General features: G+C 45.3%; 2 protein-coding genes across 2 annotated transcripts in view; both read left to right on the plus strand.

The window, feature by feature from the left end:
- Positions 1-5329, plus strand: part of rasa3 (RAS p21 protein activator 3) — a 30888-nt gene extending 25559 nt beyond the window's left edge. The window contains exons 15-24 of the mRNA XM_019876368.1: positions 15-121; positions 243-320; positions 434-511; positions 776-849; positions 2293-2399; positions 2831-2913; positions 2997-3205; positions 3296-3399; positions 3491-3674; positions 4779-5329. Of these exons, the coding sequence (XP_019731927.1) occupies positions 15-121; positions 243-320; positions 434-511; positions 776-849; positions 2293-2399; positions 2831-2913; positions 2997-3205; positions 3296-3399; positions 3491-3674; positions 4779-4854 (1100 nt within the window). The 3' untranslated portion in view covers positions 4855-5329. The remainder of the gene's footprint in view (positions 1-14; positions 122-242; positions 321-433; positions 512-775; positions 850-2292; positions 2400-2830; positions 2914-2996; positions 3206-3295; positions 3400-3490; positions 3675-4778) is intronic.
- Positions 5330-9130: 3801 nt separating this feature from the next.
- Positions 9131-17897, plus strand: pros1 (protein S). The gene is made up of 14 exons (XM_019876369.1): positions 9131-9353; positions 9854-10011; positions 10786-10810; positions 10900-10983; positions 11179-11301; positions 11372-11497; positions 12752-12880; positions 12992-13232; positions 13645-13831; positions 13937-14101; positions 14230-14398; positions 15500-15636; positions 15729-15957; positions 17286-17897. The coding sequence occupies exons 1-14, from the start codon at positions 9287-9289 to the stop codon at positions 17435-17437; spliced, it is 1992 nt and encodes a 663-aa protein (XP_019731928.1). The 5' UTR covers positions 9131-9286; the 3' UTR covers positions 17438-17897.
- The last annotated feature ends 2806 nt before the right edge of the window (positions 17898-20703 follow it).

A 20703-nucleotide genomic window follows, 5' to 3' on the forward strand; every position in this document is an offset into this window, starting at 1 on the left:
TTTCTTTCCTCTAGTGGACCAAGATGTCCGATACACAGCAGTGAGCAGTTTCATCTTCCTGCGTTTCTTCGCTCCGGCCATCCTCTCGCCCAACCTCTTTCAGTTACGGCCTCACCACCCGGTGAGTTGGATTGACTGCCTGCCGGTTTACAATCTCACACGCAAACCGGTTGGTCATTTGTTGTCTGCCGTTTGTGATGCGTCCTAGCGACGCTCATCTTTGTTGTTATTTGGTTCCGCAGGATCCCGCCACCTCCCGAACGCTTACCCTCATCTCCAAGACCATCCAGACGTTGGGAAGTCTCGCCACGTCAAAATCCGTGAGTTTCTCCAACCGAAACGGGGGGGGTGATGTTTTTTCAACGGTTCAATCCTGACGACATTGTCTGATTGCTTTCTCTCCCCCCGATGCCTCTTCACGTCTTTCTTCAAGGCCAATTTCAAAGAGGCTTACATGGCAGCATTTTATGAGTACTTCAATGAGCAGAAGTATGCCGATGCTGTGAAGAATGTGAGTCGGGCGTTTTTTTGTCTGTTTTTTTTTTTCAACATCCAATATTAAATAATGTATGTTTAATGTTGAGAAATTTCACAGGACTTCACATTGTCTCCTTGAATTTTTTTTCCCCCCTTTTCCCAACCCCTGATTGACTGAGAAAATTATTTTTTAAAAAAAGCCCCTGTGTCCTAAGATTCTTGACAACACAAAAAATGTAGGCTACTATTTAGCATCTACTCTCGAGAACCGTTGGTGACACTTGTTCTCATTCCACAGTTTCTGGACCTCATATCGACGTCAGGGAAGTGGGATCAGAAGAGTATTGAAACACCAATCATGCTCAAAGAGGGGTATGCTGCCTTGACGTGATATTTCTCCGCGTAGACCATTTCAGTGCTGTTTTAACGACTATCGTTGACCTGTCCCTTCCCGATGACAACTGCATCTGTGCCCGAGCTAAAATGAATATTTTTACCGATACGAACGGAGTCGTTTTGTGCACAGCTCTCACTTCAATGCTGCTTTTTAACGAGGCTTCAGGGGAAAGTTAGTTTCCTCCCGCCTCACTCACCAACATCCCCGCCCTCTTGTCTTTACTGCTACCGGGAGTAGAAGTGTAAAAGTCACAATAAAGAGGGTTGATGGGAAGGGGTCAAAAGGCACCAAGGGCAGGTAAGAGCTTCTCTTTGCCCTCGTGACCCCTCGTGTGTGCACTCTAAAACCTCCCCAAGTGGTCCACCTCCTCTCCCCCCCGTGACACATTTAGAAACCGCTGCGCTTGGTTTTTATGTCGCCGCACGTAAATCAAGTGACAGCTTTTGGGTGACGCCGCGCGCCAAGCAGACTGACGTGCATGGGGACTGCAAAGGTGTCTCACGTTAAGCCCTAAAAGCCTTCTTATTTGACTCGCTTGAACATTGGTAGCCCCTCGCGTTCCTCATCACGCCAGATGTGACAGCGGGAACTGCTTACTGTACGCACATTCCTGCCTTCTCATATATCGGCCCACATCCTGACCCCTTTGTACTCTTTGTCTCCACTGTCACCTTATCGCTGTACATGAGACACTCCAGCACTGCTCCAAACGGTTTGGCACCGGGGGAAAATCTGCACGCTCGGGGCTCAGGAATGCGAAAAAGAGACAAGTCTCACTGTGGAATCTCGTTGCATCATTTCCCCTAAATAGTCTGGCGCTTACATACGAGTCTCTCTTGTGCTCAATGCTGCGATACATGTTTTGTCAATTAGCGACGTCTGCGCTATTAATCTCACTGGCAGTTTTCAAGAGTGCGCTGTTTCTAATTTTCCCACCGTTGAATCCGAGCGCCAGTTGCTAAGTTGTCAACATAAACTGGAAATACATTTGGGATTCACAAACCGCCACGCGGTGATTACTTGCACTTGCGAATAGCTTGTGGTTTCGTATTCGGCGAATGTCATGCCAAAAGCGGCACTGTTTGTCCTGGTCTCCTATCGATGTGATGAAACGTTTTCCCAAGTTGTGAGTTAGTTTTGCATTGACGTTCCATTTTATGGGTTTGTGTTTGAGCCAAATAGCACAAGCGCATCCTTTTACTTTTCCTCACTTGACAAAATGAGTTTATTTCACATGTGTACTGCGTACTGCAATTTGTACATCAGCGAGTTGTACGGCAAACGCACATATGGACGACATATTTAACACGTAGGAGTGCTCTCTCTCTCTCTCTCTCCCCACCCTAAATACCTTGAGCTCGGGCTCATCTATAAATATTTTTAGCTGAATGTCTCTCTCTCTTTTTTTTTCCTTTCAGATTTATGATAAAGAGAGCGCAAGGAAGAAACCGATTCGGAATGAAAAACTTTAAAAAGAGATGGTTTCGTCTCACCAACCACGAGTTCACGTACCACAAGACCAAAGGTAGCGTCTTCCTTGTGCACATTAAACGGCAAGAGGCTGGAATCAATCAACCAACCTGTACAACCAACACGGCACTTGAAGACTTCAACATTTTCTCAATTCCGATCAATTTGTCATGTGTTATCGGTGCAATAATTAAAACCGACACACATTTTTCTGATGTACTGACTGGTCAGACATAAACATGATGACAGATACTATTTTTTTAAAAAGTAAAGGAGCGTCTATGCTCAAGTGTATTTCTGTAATTGCTTTCTACTTAATGGTAATATTAAAAATGAAAAAATATATATTTATATATGGCGTGAGGAGTAGTGTGTGTATGTGTTGTCAGCTGGTGATAATTATGACAAATGTATTTAAAAAAGAAACCTAGAACAGAAATCCCCAACTGAAAGAACCCCACGTCATGCATTACCTCTTGCTTCCAGGAGAGGGCGCGCTGTGCAGCATTCCCATCGAGAACATCCTGGCCGTTGAAAGGCTGGAGGAGGAGTCATTCAAGATGAAAAATGTCAGAGCCCAACAAAAAGCCATTTGACAGATTTCGAGAAAACTTTCAAATGAATCATGGCTTCCCTGTGCGGTTCGGTGCAGATGTTCCAGGTGATCCAGTACGAGCGGGCCCTCTACATCCAAGCCAACAACTGCGTCGAGGCGCAAGCTTGGATCGACATCCTGACCAAAGTCAGCCAATGCAACCACAAGCGTCTCAGCACCTATCATCCTTCAGCCTACCTCAACGGCCACTGGCTCTGCTGCAAGCTCTCGGCCGAAGCGGCGCCTGGCTGTATGCCCTGCACCGGGTGTGTGGACTTGTCCAAAAAAATCCTCTCTGGGTGGTCATTATCGTTTTTCTTTTGCTCTCTCACGGTCCTGCGTGCATCTGTTTCTAGCAGGCTCCCAGCCAACATCCAGCTGGATGTCGACGGGGACAGAGAGACTGAGAGGATCTATTCCCTCTACAGCACATACATGACCAAACTGATCAAGATGGAAGGTCAGAAAGGGCAAATGTGCGTTTGCGTTCAGCTGTTTGTCTTACCTCACACGCTCTCGCTTCTTTGGTTGGCTCTCCCTTCGGTCTGCAGAGGCCTGCGGCAGCAAGTCGGTGTACGACGGACCCGAGCAGGAGGAATACTCCAGCTTTGTCATTGACGATCCCCAGGAGACCTACAAAACCCTGAAGCAGATCGTTTCAGCCGTGCAGACTTTGGAGCAGCAGCATACCAAGTACAAACGAGACAAGTTCAAGAAGACCAAGATAGGCAGCCAGTACGTGGTCCGGCTTGACAATTACATTTTTTTTTTTAAATTGTGGTGTTTACAACATGATTCCCAACCAGTGTGCTGCGAGAAATCATCAGGTATTCCGCTTACTCAATGTGATCAAATTGGTCCAAAAATTCCTCATTTACAGTTAACTGCCCTTTCACTTGATGGCAGGAGGGACAATTCTCAAGTCGATGCAGCTGTATTCATGAAGCGCTTCAAAACCAACATCGCTGGATACATGGAGCAAAAATAATTCTTACAAAAACAAAACAATAAATGAATAACGAAGACAGTAGAAAGCACAAAAAAACAGTCAAACTAAAAATCATGCTGAGTCAAAAGCCAAAGAATAAAAATGAGTTTGAAGGCGAGTTTTAATGATGGGCAATGAGGGGGCTTTCCTCACGTTCAGCAGAAGGTCATTCCAGCAACAGAAAAGGCTCGATACCCTCTGACCCTCCGCTTAGTTCTCGTACCTCGAATAGTTTCTAGTGCGCAGACCCGAGGCCAATAATAGGATCTTAAAAAGAACTCTAAAATGTACAGGGAGCCAGTGAAGGGTTATGTTCTCCCTCTTACGAGTACCAGTCAAGAGGTGATTAGCAGAATTTTGGACCAACTGGAGACGCTTCATGGAGGATTGGCTGACTCCAAAATAAATTTGTGTAGATTTGTGGTTTTGTGAAATTCAGACGAAACTGTCGTGATTTGTGTTGTATTTGCTTTTTTGGGACATTTTTTTCGAACATTGTCATTCTAAATATGCGCTTTGGCTCCAAAATGGTTTGGAAACTATTTTACGGGTCGTCTAAAAGCGGCTTTGCGGTGAAGTATGCCAGCCATGAATGTGACGCTCGCTGGCCACAATATTAGGAACACCTGCACAATCTAAATAGATCCAACATAATGGCTTGCTCATGATCGTGATGAAATGTTTCTTATTTCATTGATACGGTGCAGTTTCAATCAAAATTGAGCACGATCATATTTGTAAAGGCATCATTTTGCCGCGCTTGCAGTGGAGCTCATCCGAACGTGAAATTGTACTCCTGATCAATCCCGTGTCTTGTAACATCTAACCGTGAGTTCTCCTTGTTTCCCCAGAGAACATCCAATCGGGGACAAGAGTTTCCAGTGCTACATCCGTCAGCAGTCAGAGAGCTCCACTTACTCCATCTGACCGGCGGGCAGAGTCTTGAGACTCCTCCCGTGATGTTCCGAGTCAGCGCGTTGGACTCGACTGTAAATCGCAGTCCGTCCGCTCCGAAGTGGCTCACGCCGGATGTGTTGAATTCAGGGAAAACTCGAGTTGGACGTTTCCGAACGGGAAACGGGACGACTCAAGATGCAACACTCCACCTATACGGAGAAACTGACCTCAGATCATTTCGAACAGAAGGGGAACAGAAGTCAAGGAGGGAGAAGAAGAAGTTGAAGAACTGTTCACTCTTCCCGTGATGTGATGACAGAACCAAACTTTTCACTGGACAGCATTGACAGTGAAAGACACGCACTTTAATCACCTCCAAATCAATGCACCAACAAGACTCGCCGCACATTTTTCAAAAGCTATATTTCATGGCTTTCATTTGTACTTTGGTTGATGTCATATTTCTTCGTATATCACATCTCACAGACCAAAACTTCAGAAGGAGCAACAGTATTTCCTGGGGTTTTTTTTTTTTTTGTTTGCTTGTTTGTTTGTTTGTTTTTACAAATTAGATAGCTGACAAAAATGTCTTTTCGGGACCATGCGCAGCCTGCTGCGTTGGAAATGTGAGCAAAATGATACTTCCCTGGCACCGACTGCCGTCATTTATCATCAGCGCGCTAACAAATGCTGAGCTTTTATTTTCCGGAGTGTTTTGAAGTCATGCCCTGGCCGGTTGAGTGAGATCTGATGTTGAACTGAATCCAAACCAAAAAAAAAAAAAAAAACCTGCGAGCCTATTTTGGTTCCTGTGCGAGCAGTTTCAACGATTGCCTCAGCCGTTGGCTTTGCATCACTTCGTTGTTGGAGGTCGTCGGCGCCGGGACGGAGGTGGTGTCAAGCTACATACGAAATGCTTCGTGCATTTCGCAATCATTTTTATTGGCCACCTGCCAAACTGGATGCAGAGATTCATAGGAATGGCATCCAATTGTTGATTTTCTGTCTTGGTTTGAAGACAGAAGCAAACTCTCCCTCAGCTATGAAACGAGTGACATCACACACATCTCGAGCAACCGAGATTTGTCTTTCGCTTTACTCTTGACGACCACATCTGACATTCGACCCATCTCAAGCTATTGTGAAATGGGTTTCGTTGTGACTAGCTGTGTTGCCTATCGGCTGCCTACCTGTGTGTTGCCATGGAAACATGGACCTGTAGTGTCCAACGTATTTGAGAGGCTGCCTGCTGCCAAGCTTGCACCTCATATTCCCTCAAAGGTACCGGATTTTAATCTTCCACACACTTTTGTGTGTGGTGTGTGTGTGTGTGTGTGTGTGTGTATTGTCCTTGCAACCTCTCATCACTGTGTCATTACTGTGCTTTTTCTTGCCAAACCACTGCATGTGTACTCACAGCAGTCTCCAGTCACTTCTGTGCAATCAGGTGAAAAGAAAACATTCACATGCTTTCTTCGTATCTCCAAATGTAAGCACCTGGTCGTCTCCCCACCGTTGTGGTCAGTGCCAGTCTTTTTTTTTTTTGAAAACATCTATAAAATCCTCCGTAAAAAAAGTGTGTGTGTGTGTGTGTGTGTGTGTGTGTGTGTGTGTGTATATATATATATGAATTCAGTAGTTAGCTGTTTCTCTGAATTTGACTCAGAGTTGAAAGACTGAAATGTTTCGTGTGTGTGTGGGCGTGCGAACGTATAACTGACTCGCCAAGTTTTCGACCCAGTGTTAGTGGTGAGAAGGCAGCATGCCAATTGTGAAATATACTTTAAAAAACAACAAAAAAAAAAATCACTGTCGCCTGTCATGATGCTAATCACATGCGGCAACTGTCTTATTTTGTTCCCGTTGCTCTTCATGGATAGATATGTCGTACCACAGTTCTTTCTCATGGAACCTAATTAATTCTGGCCAAATGTGCAACTTGTGTCTACTAACTCCTCAGGTTTTGAATACAAACCACACAACCGAGCTCATTCAGTCATGTTCTTTTTTTTTTTCTTTTTTTTTTTTTACCCTTGCAAACATCAGCTGAGTTTGGGGGAAAAGTCGTTCAAGTAACTGCAACTTTGCCACTCTGAAGCCAACAAATGACTGATTTCCGCAACGGTGTTTTATTTTTTTTAATCGACCTTGCAATAATATCGACCTTTTCCCATCCATGTGCAAATTAACAACACATAAAATCCATATCTATTTGTATTTTGTCCAAATATTTTAAGAAAGTAAAATATAGCCCATTGTCAGTGTCCTGTATATAGAACAGTGGGATGAATGGTGAAATGTACTGTGCTTTTATTTCCCTTAACAACTAAATGAAAATATTCATGCAAAAGTGGTATCCGTGTCATTTGTCAAAATAACTCGGTTAGACTTCAGTAGAGCCCAAAGTGTTTGTTCGCCATTTCATCAGCATTGTGACCCATTCTTTCGTTCTCTTTCTTATTTTGTTTTAGATTTGGCATTTTTGCAAATGAAAGGTTGTAGTGACGGTACTCGGTATGCATGTTATGATCTTTGCGAAACTCACGCAAGCTCCCTATTTAGTTGTCCTCGCATGTTTGACTTTCAAACACGAAAAAAGAGTTCGACAACATTTAAGAGAAAGGCAAATTCATGGCCTGTTTCGTTCAGTCGCGCAGTTGGAAACGTCGCTGTTTGACTCGAAAACCTTTGGAAGAACTTCCCCATGTTCTTTGATGCTTTCCTAACATTTTCCAGATGATTCGGTGGGTATTTGTTAGTTGTTGGGCCAGCACGGTGCAAATATTACACAAGTCATGGGAAATCAACTGGAAGGACAAAGCATTCCTTGAACTCCAAATTGCGGCGTAATTAAGGACGATAACACAGAAGCGCATGTCAGAGCACCGCTTGCACACCATCCAAATACATTCACGTCCTCGAGGCCGTGAACAATGGATACGAGGCATCAGGAATCTGATGGGGTGCCTGTTGAGTGCTTTGATCTTTCTGTCAAATCAAAGTCATGACATCATTGCTTTTTTTTTTTCACTCATCATTTTGCTTTTGATCATCCTGAGGAAAAAGTACTGCTATTTCAGAGCCAGTCTTGGGGCCAAGATCAAGAATAGCTCACCTCATTGACCCCAAACGTTTGAAAAGTTAGAGCATACGTTTAGTCAGCAGCATCGACAAATAAGAATGTATAATGTGCCCCGGCTGGTGGGAAGTAAACATCTACAAATATTTTGTTACTTAGGTTTAAAGTTTTTTTTTCCCCCCCCCAGGCATTTTTTTACAGGGTGAAGAGAAAAACTCTTAGCGAGCTGACAGTTTTTTAAGACACATCACAAGGAAGCAGTGGCAGCGCCGACGAAGGCTGAAGTGACAGCAGAAACTGTTAGTTAGGGTGGAGTTTTCTCTTCACCCCCCCCCCAAAAAAAAACAACAAAAAACCCCTGAAACCTAATTTACCCAATAAGTAGATAAGATGAACACCATAGCACTATTTTGTTACCGTTAATGATTTTTCAGGCATCTGGAAATGTATTTTCTGATGACTTTTTACTTCATTTTACTTCCCAACATTTATACAGTAATCAGATGCCTGTACTTTCTACTCCTTTGACCAAAAAGGCTTGTTACTTTTTCCAACATGAACATAATGAAAAAGACAAAGAGGTCAACTCAGCTGTTGATTGACTGATTAATTGTGATTGGGAGCCAGAAAGAAACTGGCAGAGCACCACCACAGTGACATGGCGGAAACAAACACCATGCGACCGTGAACAAGGATGACATAACAGACTCGGTGAAGAGGGGTACAGTATTCCCCAACCGTGAATTCATTTCAGATCATATTTTTGATGCTGTCTGCTCCATTATGGATTCATGGTGATGCGGCGGTGTGTCTTATTGGCAACCTAAAAATTACAAGCATCAAGTTGTACTTTTTTTTTTTTCAGGTATCATTAATCTAGTAAGTTTTAAAAGGGAAACTATTTTCAGCTCTCAGCTTTTGTACTGAAGTTTCAGAATCTGCATTTATTCTTTTTTTTACTCTTCCTTGAGCTAAATGAGTGCTGTACCGCAATACTTTCCCTAGCAGTCTATCTGCACTTGTACTTGCATACGGAGCGTCAATACTTTTGTTGCCGCTCTGATCCCAAATTCCCACCGAAGGGTTTGTTGTTGACGACCCACCGGCCCACATTGTGGAGCTGCTGACCTCCCGGCGTGCATTGTGTGGAGTAAATCTGTTTTCTGCACGAGTTCCACCCACCAGCAGTTAGTGCGCGCGCGCACACACACACACACACACACACACGCGCACACACACACAAAGACAACACAGGCAAGCACTTGACTGCCCCTAGTTGCCCCCCACCCTCCGCGGCTTCTCTCAGTTTTCGGGAAGAATAAGGTTTGAAGTCCGTCTTTTACCGGAGCCGAGTTGGGCCTAGCGGGACGAAACGACTCGACTATGTGGAGGCAAAATCATGTCTCGGCATGTCTCGTTTTTCTGCTGACGTTCGCCGAAGCTTCGAGATGTAAGTTTGCGACCGTTTCGATTCAGACCCAACAGTTCTTGTCTTGAGCCACTTTGGAGAAACTTCATTGATAGATATATTTTGTGTGTATCTGTGTGTGTGTGTGTGTGTGTGACCGCTAACTCTTAGGAGTGAACACAAAGTGCGTTTTAAGATTCAAACTACGCGTGCACATCACGAGGTGCTGATTCTAACAAAAGGTCATTTCTTGGAAATCTCAGTTTCGCAATGACCTCTCTTTTTTTTTTTTTTCCAGGCCAGTTCATATAAGAGCAATTTGGCTTGGCCAATTCTTCCATGCAAGCTCCAGCTCCATCTGCCATCTGTCAGGAGCAAACATGACTAAATTCCTGCTCGCATCAGTCATATGTTATTGTAACATGAAGCCGCGCGGATTCTTGGATGAATCCCGTATGCGGGAACTTCTTGTTGTTCCGAAAGTACCAACAACTCTTTTGTTGACACGTGTGTTCATGCGCGTGTTTTCATGTGTGTTCCAGTTCTGAGCAAGGGCACAGCATCGCACTTCCTGAGCCGGCGCAAGAGGGCCAACTCGCTCTTTGAGGAGCGCAAGAAGGGCAACCTGGAGAGGGAGTGCATTGAGGAGCTGTGCAACCGGGAGGAGGCCAGGGAGATCTTTGAGAACGTCCCTGAGACGGTAAGAAGGGTCAAAACTGTCCTCACCTCACTGAGAGGAAAAAGAGCACCTGCTCCATCCATCCATCCAACCATTGTCGCGACCACTTGTCCTCATGTTGGGTCGTTGGTGAGCTGGACTCAATTCATGGTGGAAAAGGCTTAGAAATGATTTATATTGGTGTCATTTTTTTCCTCCACATCACAAACAAATGGCATTCGAACAGCACGTCCGTGGGTGACAAAAACAGGAAAAAGACGCTCTCGACACAAAACGATTTTTAAAAAACAAAAATCCAAAAGAAATAGAAATCCACTCAAATGAGAAGTTCCGAACTATTATGCCATGATGCGACTTGCGGGATAAAAGTCTTTTTTTCCCGCGAATTGCAAAAATTCATCTGGAATTGACAGCCACCCAAAAAGGCACGTCATTGAGTATGGATGCCACAAGATGGCGGCAAAGAACGTATTCTCTATTAGACATGGCTATGGCCTGACAAAACCAAGTTCCTCTCGTCATTGCAATATAGTTTCTTGGCCGCAAGATAGCATCAAAGCAATATTTCTATATTGGACATAGCTTTGGTGTGAGCAGCAAAACAGCGAAGATGTGAGTTTTTCGGCGAACAACGAAGGATAAGTTTCCAAAATAATTGACAAATACCTACAATTGCCGAACTGTAAATATGATATTTAATAGGGTTCATGAATACTTGGACTACTTGGCGCTGAAGCTATCACACTTTCCTTACTGCCACTGCAACATCCTAAATAAAAGCCTTTTCTTTTTCAGGACTTCTTTTATCCGAGGTATGTTGGTAAGTTTGCAGACAGACCAATTTTTTTTTTTTTTTTAATATATTGGACTATGAATGATCTTTGTAATGATTAACAATGTCTTTTGAAGCTTGTCTGGGCTCCCACCGCGTTGGCATTAACAACCACAATTCCGATTCTGCCATCCCGTCAGACCTTCGGACCTGCGTGAAAGGTGGGAGCTGGTTCTACGTTGCTTCGTTCGGTGCTCTGAGACATCGTCATCATTATACATTTCACATAACTGGTCCACGAAGCTGGCATAGTTGCTTGTGACGACATCATTGTCCATGTCACAGTTAAATGGGACATTTTTTGGGGGGGGTCTCAATTGCTTTCATCACATCAAAATGTCTTTGTTGTCGTGCAGAAATCAGCAATCAGTGCACGCCATTTCCATGCTACAGGGAAGGTACGGAACGTTGCGTGGACGGTCAAGGCTCTTATACATGCGTGTGCAAGCCTGGCTGGAATGGGCAATGCTGTGATGAAGGTGAGTTGTTTTTCGAAGCTTGTTTCACGTTTTCAAATGATGCTTACCCCGCCAACTGTCCATTGCACAGACATCGATGAATGCTCAGATCCCAAGTTTATGGCGGGATGTAACCAAAAATGTGACAACATTCCTGGAAGCTTCCACTGCTCGTGTAAAGATGGCTACTATCTCGTTGACAACATCAACTGTGCGGGTAAGACGTATGCGCATTTCGCTTGGATTTTCTTCGCTAAAATTGTGCGTGTGTGTGTGTGTGTGTGTAGCTACATTTGCAAGTGAATGTGAACGGCGCATCGCCACACAGCGCCGAGGCATTTCGCCGAATAACTCGGTAACACTGGCAAAGAGCAGTTCACGGGACAATCCACCTTGCAGTGGCTGATTGGCACTCAGCATTCTGCAAATGACATCACTTGCCGGAGATTGCCGAACAAAAGCATTTTCGTTGTTAAGCGCGTTGCTATGGGTCGAACTATGAACCTGGGTGGGTTGCGTTAAAAAAAAAAACTAACACAATTATGCTTGAAATAGTTTTAGCGGACTCAAAAGATGGTCGGCCCTGTCATGTATCCGGATGCAGATGACTTTATTTTGCGCAGCCACTTGACAAAATAAAATGGGAGAAAAGTCACCACACCATTTTTTTTCAGTGCAGAACTCTACTATCTCATTTTAATTCTACACCCCTGCAACCTGCAGCTGCAATAACAAACTCGTTTAGCGTTCACGCGGTCGTCTAACATATGAGTGCGGATGTTTTTACGGCGCCCCCGATGATGGAATTGCAGCCGCTTCAAAGTGGTGTCCAGCAGCTCAGCAAACAATTCCCTCGCAACTTCCCCCCTCGATCATGTCCTGAGCATAATCAGAAGGAAATATGGAATCTTTGGTCATCCAACTTTTTCTACACTATCGATTCTTATGGCGGCTGAAACGAAAAGTGCCCTCCAAGGCGTCAGAAACGATTGTTTAGCCTTCAACCTTAAACCGACATCATCCCTCGTATTTGCTGTTGTTTGCTGTCTCACATTAGCGGGTAGCGAGCGCTCCTATTTGTCGCTATTTATCTTGCGCTAGTCGAGTACAAAGTCTCTCCAAACATGCACTGACTCACCGCGAAACGTTTACTTTCTCACATTTTTGATCGGGTCAGGTTGTTTGCAAATAGCTCGCTCTTACGTATTCCTGCGCTCGGTTTGTTAAGATGTGAACATTTGAAAAGGAGGACTTATTTCTTGCGTCAGAAGCACTGCAACCGATATGAAACCTCGACAAGTAAAATATCTGTGAGATGCTTACAAGTCGCCATTATGCAAGATGATAAAATAATTTAGACACTGCATCAGGTTGGAATGGAAAGGAGGTCGTGTGTGTTTTTTTCTTGGTCTTATAAAGGCTCAAAAGGGTTATTTTGGGGATTATTTTTGTCTCTATTCACACTTTTCAGATGTCAACGAGTGCCGAATGTACCCGAGTATTTGTCAAGAGCCAGCTCAATGTGTCAACACACCAGGCATGTTTGAGTGTCAGTGCCCAGCAGGGTACAAATACAACTTCACTTCCAAAAGCTGCAATGGTGAGTTTTAAAACTATCGCCCCCCCCTTTTGCATGATTATTTAAAAGTCATTCTCCAATGCGAGATTTACATGAGGAGATAGCGACTCGTGTGTGAATCCATCCTTGCAGATGTGGATGAGTGCGCGGGGAACGTGTGCGAGGGCACTTGCGTCAACAATGTGGGCAGCTACACCTGCCGCTGCGATGGGCGGCAGCGTCTCCGCTTGGCGGACGACGAGCACACTTGTGAAAGGATCCCGGTCTGCGTGGAGTTGCACGACTCCAAATACGCTGAGATGTTGTACCTCGGGGAGCAGTTTGCGGGGCTTCCCGTGATCTATCTTCTCTTCCGTCTGCCAGACACAACAAAGTGAGCGCGGCGAGTTACCCTCAGTCGCGCGTGTCTGTCGTCACGTTGGAATTGCAACGCCAAAGAAAAAAACAACAACAACACAGTCGCGTCAATAAATAACCTGCACTGTCTTTTTTTTTTCTTCTCACAGCAGTCCTTATGACAGTGACACTATAAGTGAATACTGTCAGGGACATGTACAGTGATTTAATTTAATTATTTTTTATTTATTTTTTTAAATAATACAATATTGTTATTTTTTTTAATTTGTTATTTTATTTAATTAATTTAATTCTTATTTACTATTGATCAATACCAGATAATACGTGTTGCTTAGCATATAAACGTGTGCGAACGGGAGTGAATCACCTCAATGTCGATATCATTGAATTGCCATCCCTGTGATTGCCGTCGCGTTTGTGGACGGCAGGTTTGCAGCCGAGTTTGACTTCCGCACATTCGACCCGGAGGGAGTTATTCTCTATGCAGAATCCTCCCAGGACGCCTGGTTCATGCTGGGCCTACGAGGCGGCCAAATCGAGGTCCAGTTTAAAAATCAGCACACGGTAAAGGTCACCAGTGGGGGCAAAGCCATCAACGATGGACAGTGGCATGTGGTAAGAAGGTTTGAAGGCGCGTCGGCATTTTTAGGAGTGAGTGTGTTCATGGTATGAAATGAGATCGGACTAATGGCGACGGCGACGCCCTTTTGCGACATGCAGATCTCTGTGGACGAACTGGAAAACAGCATCAGCGTGAAGATCAGCAAGGAAGCCGTCATGAGCATCAACAGCCCAGAGCGTCTCTTTACGGGGGTGAACGGCAAACTGGAGACCAAAGTTTACATCGCCGGTCTCCCCACCCGCAGCAACAGTCTCGTCAGACCTGTAAGTTGAAGTGCACCATTTGCGTGTTTTCTTTGGCTCTGGCTCGCGCCCGATTGATGGTCACGCATGATAGTGAATGACACGAAGGTCACTTGGGACGAGCCGCTCACCATCCATCTGTCCGATAGATCAACCCGCGACTTGACGGCTGCATCCGGGGCTGGAACATGATGAACCAGGGAGCATCTGGAGTGAAAGAGGCCATCCATGAGAAGGAAAGTAAACACTGCTACATCCATGTGGAGCGAGGATCTTTTTTCACTGGGGAAGGACTGGCACACTTCAATGTTGACTACAGTGAGTAAGTTAAGTCAGACTTTATCCGCCCGCACAGGGAAATGTCCTCTGAATGTGCTTCACCTTTATGCCAAACCAAGACTGTTGAATTAAAATAACTCGAGTCTGACTTAAGATGAGTGTGTGGTAGGGGTGAAAGGAAAAAAGAGAATACTCATGGCATCCATCCATCCATTTTTTTATCCGCTTTTCCTCACGAGGGCCGCGGGCTTGTCGGAACCCATTCCAGCTGTCTTGGTGGGGCAGGCAGGGTACATCCTCAACTAGTTACACATAGACGAACAACCATTCGCGCTCACAACTCACACCGAGGGACAATTTAGCATTCTACATTTACTGGAGTACCCAGAGAAAACCCACGCGGGCAACATGCAAACTCCACACAGGAAGGCTGCAGCCGGAATCAAACCCTGTACCTCTGCACTGTGAGACCTGACATGCTAACCGGTCGACCGCCGTGTCCTGGCATACTTTAAAGCTCAAATGAGGTCCACATTTTCTTATTTTAGACTGCTCCTGATGTACTAAAAGCTACATGCGTGTCGAACTCATTTTTGTCACGTGCCGCTTTGGAGTTACGTCTTCCGCTGGAGGGCCGCTACGGCAGTGAAACCGAATAAATGTTTACGCAATCATCTCATCGAATTTTTCCCTGTGCGCAACAAATTGACGGTTGACTAGTTTTGAAATCACTGCTCAATTTGACATTTCGGTACAGATTTTAGCAAGCATCGTGGACGTTGACGCACATCATTTGCTCTTGTGGGCCACATAAAATGATGTGGCGGTCCAGATCTGGCCCCCGGGCCTTGACTTTGACACCAGTGCACTGGAATATATGTAACACAATAAATAGATTCTGTTGCCGAGGATATTTTGCATTAGTGTTTGGGAATTTCTAAATATTTGAATGTCCTAAGCTGTTTGGAAAACTCTCTGCGCTATGCGGAAAACAAAACCAAAACTAATCATCGTGACATTATCAGGGAAGGGTTTTAGTGTACTTAGTAGTGACTAATATTTTGTAAGGCGCTTCGTGTGAATTCACTACAGGCAGTATAGCACCTAATTTTTGTCCCGTTGTGTCCCGTCTGTGCCCAGGTGACTCTGAAAGCTGGAAGGTGGATTTACGGATGACTATTCGTCCTTCAAGCAGCACTGGCGTCCTCTTTGCTCTCGTGTCCAACAACAGGGTCCCTTTGTCGCTTGCTGTGCTAACAGAGGGCGAATATGATGCCGTACGTGCAGATGGAAAAAGCACTCGTTTGTTCGCAAAGCGCGTTTCTGAACGACGTGCTGACAATCGATTTGTGTCGTCACTCCGTCGCAGAACCTGCAAGTGTTCTTGGATGGCGTAGTGGTGGCAACGCTGGACTCCTTGCTGTTGTGTTACCCCGACCGATTAACGGTGCTGCTGAGTGTCACGCCGACCGAGATTTCAATCTCAGCCAACTCCTCAAATGTCAAGAAAATTCCGATCGATGCCCAGCAGGAGGCACTCCAGGGCCTCAACGCCACCATGCAGAACCCAATCAGCACCTACATTGGTGGGATACCAGGTCGGTTTGAAGTCGCTGAACAACGACAGGGGGGGATCTCTTTTCGCGAAGGTCTTTATTTGCTCTGCAGCGCGCTCGACGACATATGCTGACCATATAAAGGCCGACGTGCCGGCGCTAATCATTTCAATCTGAATATCCCGTTTTGTCTTTGAGGTCTTCCAAAAAGTGCTTCAAAGCGAGCTTAAAAGTAGTTACAGGAAACTTTCCCCCCCCGAAGCATTTCCAAGTGACCAATCCTGATTGATTCCAGAAAGCAATGATCTGTGTTTCTTTATTGTCTCAGGAGGTGAATCGGCCACAGTGCGCAACTGTAAGAATTTACACCCGAGGTTTGATGTCGTTGCGATGATCAAAGAAGATTAATTGCATCCCGCATTCAACCGAGGTCTTTCTGTGCACCAAATGGATCGTAGCTGTTGACAATTGGTGACAGTCGTTGAGAGCTCAGAAATGTATTCAAGTTCAATGAACATGAAAAAAAAAAAACACGGGGAAGAATGTGTTATGGTGTGATGAAATCAAGCTTCAACATTTTGGACACGATTCCAAAGCATACTAGGTGCTTGGCACAAATGCAATCAGGAGTCTGTGGCTGCATCATGCTTCGGGATTGTTTTTCTTCCGCAAGAATTGAAGATTTAGTCAAGGTGGAGGGACTTCGTGACTTCTGAACACTTCCAAATTGCAGTCAGTTTCTCTCACGCTCTCATTTTTATACCCATCCATCCATTTTCCAATCCGCTTATCCTCACAAGGGTCGCGGGGGGGTGCGGGAGCCTATCCCAGCTTTCTTTGGGCAGTAGGCGGAGGACACCCCCTGAACCGGTTGCCAGCCAATCGCAGGGCACACAGAAACGAACAACCATTCGCACTCACAATCACACCTCGGGACAATTTGGAGTGTTCAATCAGCCTGCCGTGCATGTTTTTGGAATGTGGGAGGAAACCGGAGCACCCGGAGAAAACCCACGCAGGGACGCGGAGAACATGCAAACTCCACACAAGAAGGCCAGAATTGAACCCTGCACCTCTGCACTGTGAGGCGGACGTGCTAACCATTTCCCCCATGCCGATCCCCCCCCCCCTCTCTCTTTGTATTGTACCCCATGTAACTTGCTAAATAGTGTGCACAACTATTCAAGGACAATGTATTGTAAAATGGAATATATATATATATATATATATATAGAGAGAGAGAGAGAGAGAGAGAGAGAGAGAGAGAGAGAGAGAGAGAGAGAGAGAGAGAGATATGAGATCCATGCACAGAATGTTTCCCGGTCCTAATATCATCTCTCCATATTTTTCTCGTGACTCTCGTCTTTCAGCTGATGTCCCATTGGATGCCACGCCAGTGACTGCCTTTTATCACGGCTGCATGGACATCACTGTCAACGGCCAGATGTTGGACTTTGACGAGGCCCTGAGCAAACACAACAGTATCAAGTCCCATTCTTGTCCTCCTGCTTCAACCAAGTGATGCGCCTCAGCCACATGGAAAGTGACCTTAATTAACACCAGCACTTGCAGTAGGTAGCAGTGTCGTTCCCCTCATGGGAGATTCAAAATTTAGGACACAGGATGCGAGGGAGTAGGAGGGATGAGCGTATCAAGAAGAGTTTCAAAGGTTTGGCCACACTTATCAATGTTTTTTTTTTCTTTCCTCACTTACTTGTGATGTTCGACGACAGCTAGTTTGCTGGAAGCTGGATGACGTAGTTGTAGCACTTTGCTGCAACCAAGTAATTCCAAGAAATGTTGGAGTGCGGCATAACGTGTTGAGTAAGAGACGGTTGTGTTAGTGACACACGGCTCCTGAAGACCAGGCTCCGAAACCACCTGCAGCCTGGCCTCTGTCGCCGGATCTTTGTTGGATTCTTCTTCTCATCAAGTCTGATGAGTCTAAATAACTTGAAATAAAAGCCAAACAAATGCTTGAAGATTTTTTTTTTGACCATCCAGATTTATATTGTCTTGTTGGAGTCATCCTCGAACGCAATTTATTTCACCATATTTTACAGGGATGGAACAAAATGATCATTCTTGGTTGAAACCGAAAACTGAAAATGAGGAAACCAAGGCTGAAAACTGGAACACTGAAGTGAATTACGATACCTTAAAAACCTAAAAAAAAAACCAAACCCAAAAACGGTTTAACAGGCCATTGGCACATGGATGGCCGACCAAGGTGCACTGTGGGCGGCCACGGGAGCATGATGCCCCCCCCCCCACCCCGAGCTCCAAGGCAGTGCCCCACGATGACCGGTTGCTATGCCAGGGGTTCGCACTGATTAGCTCACCCACCATGGTTACCTAAAATGTTTTTGCTAACATCATCACCACATCCTGTTTCTGCTGCATTGTTTTGGTGCCAAGAAAAGTCTTTTGTCTGGAAAATGCATTTTCAAGTTCAAGTCAACTTTATTGTCAAATGTGCTGCATGTATGAAATGCCATTCCTCTCAACCACAGGAGAGAGAGGAGCCGCTGCGGGTGCCCGCGCCGCCATCAAAAGAACAGTTAACATAAAATGACAATTTTGGGGGTCCATTTCCGGCTAAAATGATTTGGTAACCAAATTTTCATTGCATCGCTTATATTTAGTCATTTGAACACATTGGTTAGTTAGCAGGACATGTCTCCCTCACTGATGAGAGGCTCTGGGTTTGAATCTGCTCTCGCCTTTACAGCTCACGCGCGGTCACATCTTTTGATTTTCGTCTTCATCTCCAGAGACATCAGAGACGCTTTCACGACAAAGGAATCAAAAGGCAACGTGTCACTATATACAACTTATATACAATTATTTACAAGCATGCTGGGAAGTGCGTCGCTTCATTATCGCTTATCTACACTCTTCACATTAAATTAAATGAAGGCTCTAAAATGTCCATCGGTGTGAATGGTCATTTGTCTGTATGCGAAACGTGTTTGACGACTGACCGGTCAAGGGTGTCCGCCACCTCTCGCCCTAAGTCCAGCGAGACAGGTCCCCAGATCACCCGTGTCAAAAATGAAGATCAAGTGCTCCAGTATAGAAAAGGCATGTCCATTTTCGAACAATTCATCAGTATAACCATGTTATTTCTCCCAGCCAGCAATCCGTACTGACATTATAATGGTTTACCTTCCACCTCTTCATCCATTTTCTTATCGTGCTTGTCCTTCTTGGGGTCACGGGTGAGCTGAAGTCAATCCCAGCTGAGTTTTCGGGCGAGAGGCGGGGGACACCCCTGCAATGGTCGCCATTCAAACATCTGCAACAATTCAGTCATAGCCAAATGTGGAATGCCTCCAAGTTCACCGTTGTGCATTATCAAGAGTTGCTCGCTTGAATTTCTTGATCTCTTAGTGGGTTTGAGACCACTAGAATTTGACGGCGTTTCCCAACTTTTGACTGAATTTTAGAAGAACTACTTCATCGTTAACTGGTGAAAACGTTTATCTGAATCCAAAAAGTCAAAATGGAAGGAAAGCACCATTAAGTGGGTGGAAAGTAAGAAATGGAATTGTTTTGGAAATCAACCTATGAACGAATTAAACAGTGTCACGACAAACGCAGAATGTTCCATAAGAGTATTTCACTACAAATCCCACGCAGGTCGTCAACTCATGCGACGCAAATGTACATTCTCTCGTCAATGCGTCAAATCTTGCATCGGGTTTGACGCTTTGAAGGGGAGGTTCAGATGAAAAAGTGCGTGTCTGCATCGAACAAAGTGATGCAGTCTCGCTCGCACTCCTCACACTCGTCGAAACGCACACACACAGACGCAAGTGTACGCACCAGGAGGAGGAGGAGGAGGAGGAGGTGGAGATGAGAGGAGCCAAAGGACAAAAAGTGCGGACCGCAATGGAGACGAGCTAACCGCAGCCTGACGAGGACGACGGCGGTTGAGCAGTGAGAGACATGCGGGGGGCGCACACGGACGTTTAGCCTCCCAACACGCCTCTGCGGTCTTTCACAAGTACCTGAAAACCTGCAGACCTGACGTTACCTTCGAATTTTCAGGGTCGCGCTCGCAGGAGACAGAGAAAGACTTATTCATTTATTCTTTTTTTTTTGTTGTTTTTTTTTTTTTTAAAGACGAAAGTTTACGGTGCTCGGTGCGGAGACGGCGGCTACACGATGCGTGTGAGCCGGACCAAGTGGCTCGCATCGGCCGCGCTGCTAATCCTGCTGGCCGCTCGCTGCTCCCCCAGTAGTAGTAAGTAAACACTTGCATGCTAGGTGGCTAACTGGCGCGCCGCAGTGCTAAGTGCCTCTTCACTTTTGTGTGGCGACGAGAACAAACGCCAGCGTCCTTCAAGTTGCCCCCCCTTACCAACTCCCCGGCGCGGTGGACCACATTGGGGGCACCTCCACGCTACCTGACCGTCTATTGTTCCTAAATACGTGTGTTGCGAAGCAACGGCGTATACATAGTGTATTTCGTTACACACGAGATTTTTCAGGTATCCGTGCTTTACCATAGTGTTTATTTTTCCGACAACTTTTGACTTGTACCTTCCATTCGAAAACGTATACAGTCCCCACCAAAAGTCTTGGAAGGGCAAGGTCAACCCCTTTGTTCTTGTTGTGTCCTGAAGACATTCATTTTCAGATGAAAAGATGAATGTAAGTCAAATCATTTCCGTCCCAATACTTTTGCTCGCTGGAAAAGTGGGTCGCTTCAAACGAAAGGCGTTTATGACACTTCTTGATGTAAATACCATGAAATAAAAGCTGGAATCCTCAACTTTTGTC

This window comes from Hippocampus comes, unplaced genomic scaffold (assembly GCF_001891065.2).
Source record: "Hippocampus comes isolate QL1 unplaced genomic scaffold, H_comes_QL1_v1.1 scaffold150, whole genome shotgun sequence".
In the NCBI taxonomy this organism is placed as follows: Eukaryota; Metazoa; Chordata; class Actinopteri; order Syngnathiformes; family Syngnathidae; genus Hippocampus; species Hippocampus comes.

What these genes read in the sequence shown, in the direction of transcription:
- pros1 (XM_019876369.1), top strand. Translation starts at nt 9,287, where the DNA reads ATGTGGAGGCAAAATCATGTCTCGGCATGTCTCGTTTTTCTGCTGACG. An exon ending in TGGGCAATGCTGTGATGAAG is followed by an intron (nt 11,302 to 11,371) that starts GTGAGTTGTTTT and finishes TCCATTGCACAG; the next exon opens with ACATCGATGAATGCTCAGAT. An exon ending in TGACAACATCAACTGTGCGG is followed by an intron (nt 11,498 to 12,751) that starts GTAAGACGTATG and finishes CACACTTTTCAG; the next exon opens with ATGTCAACGAGTGCCGAATG.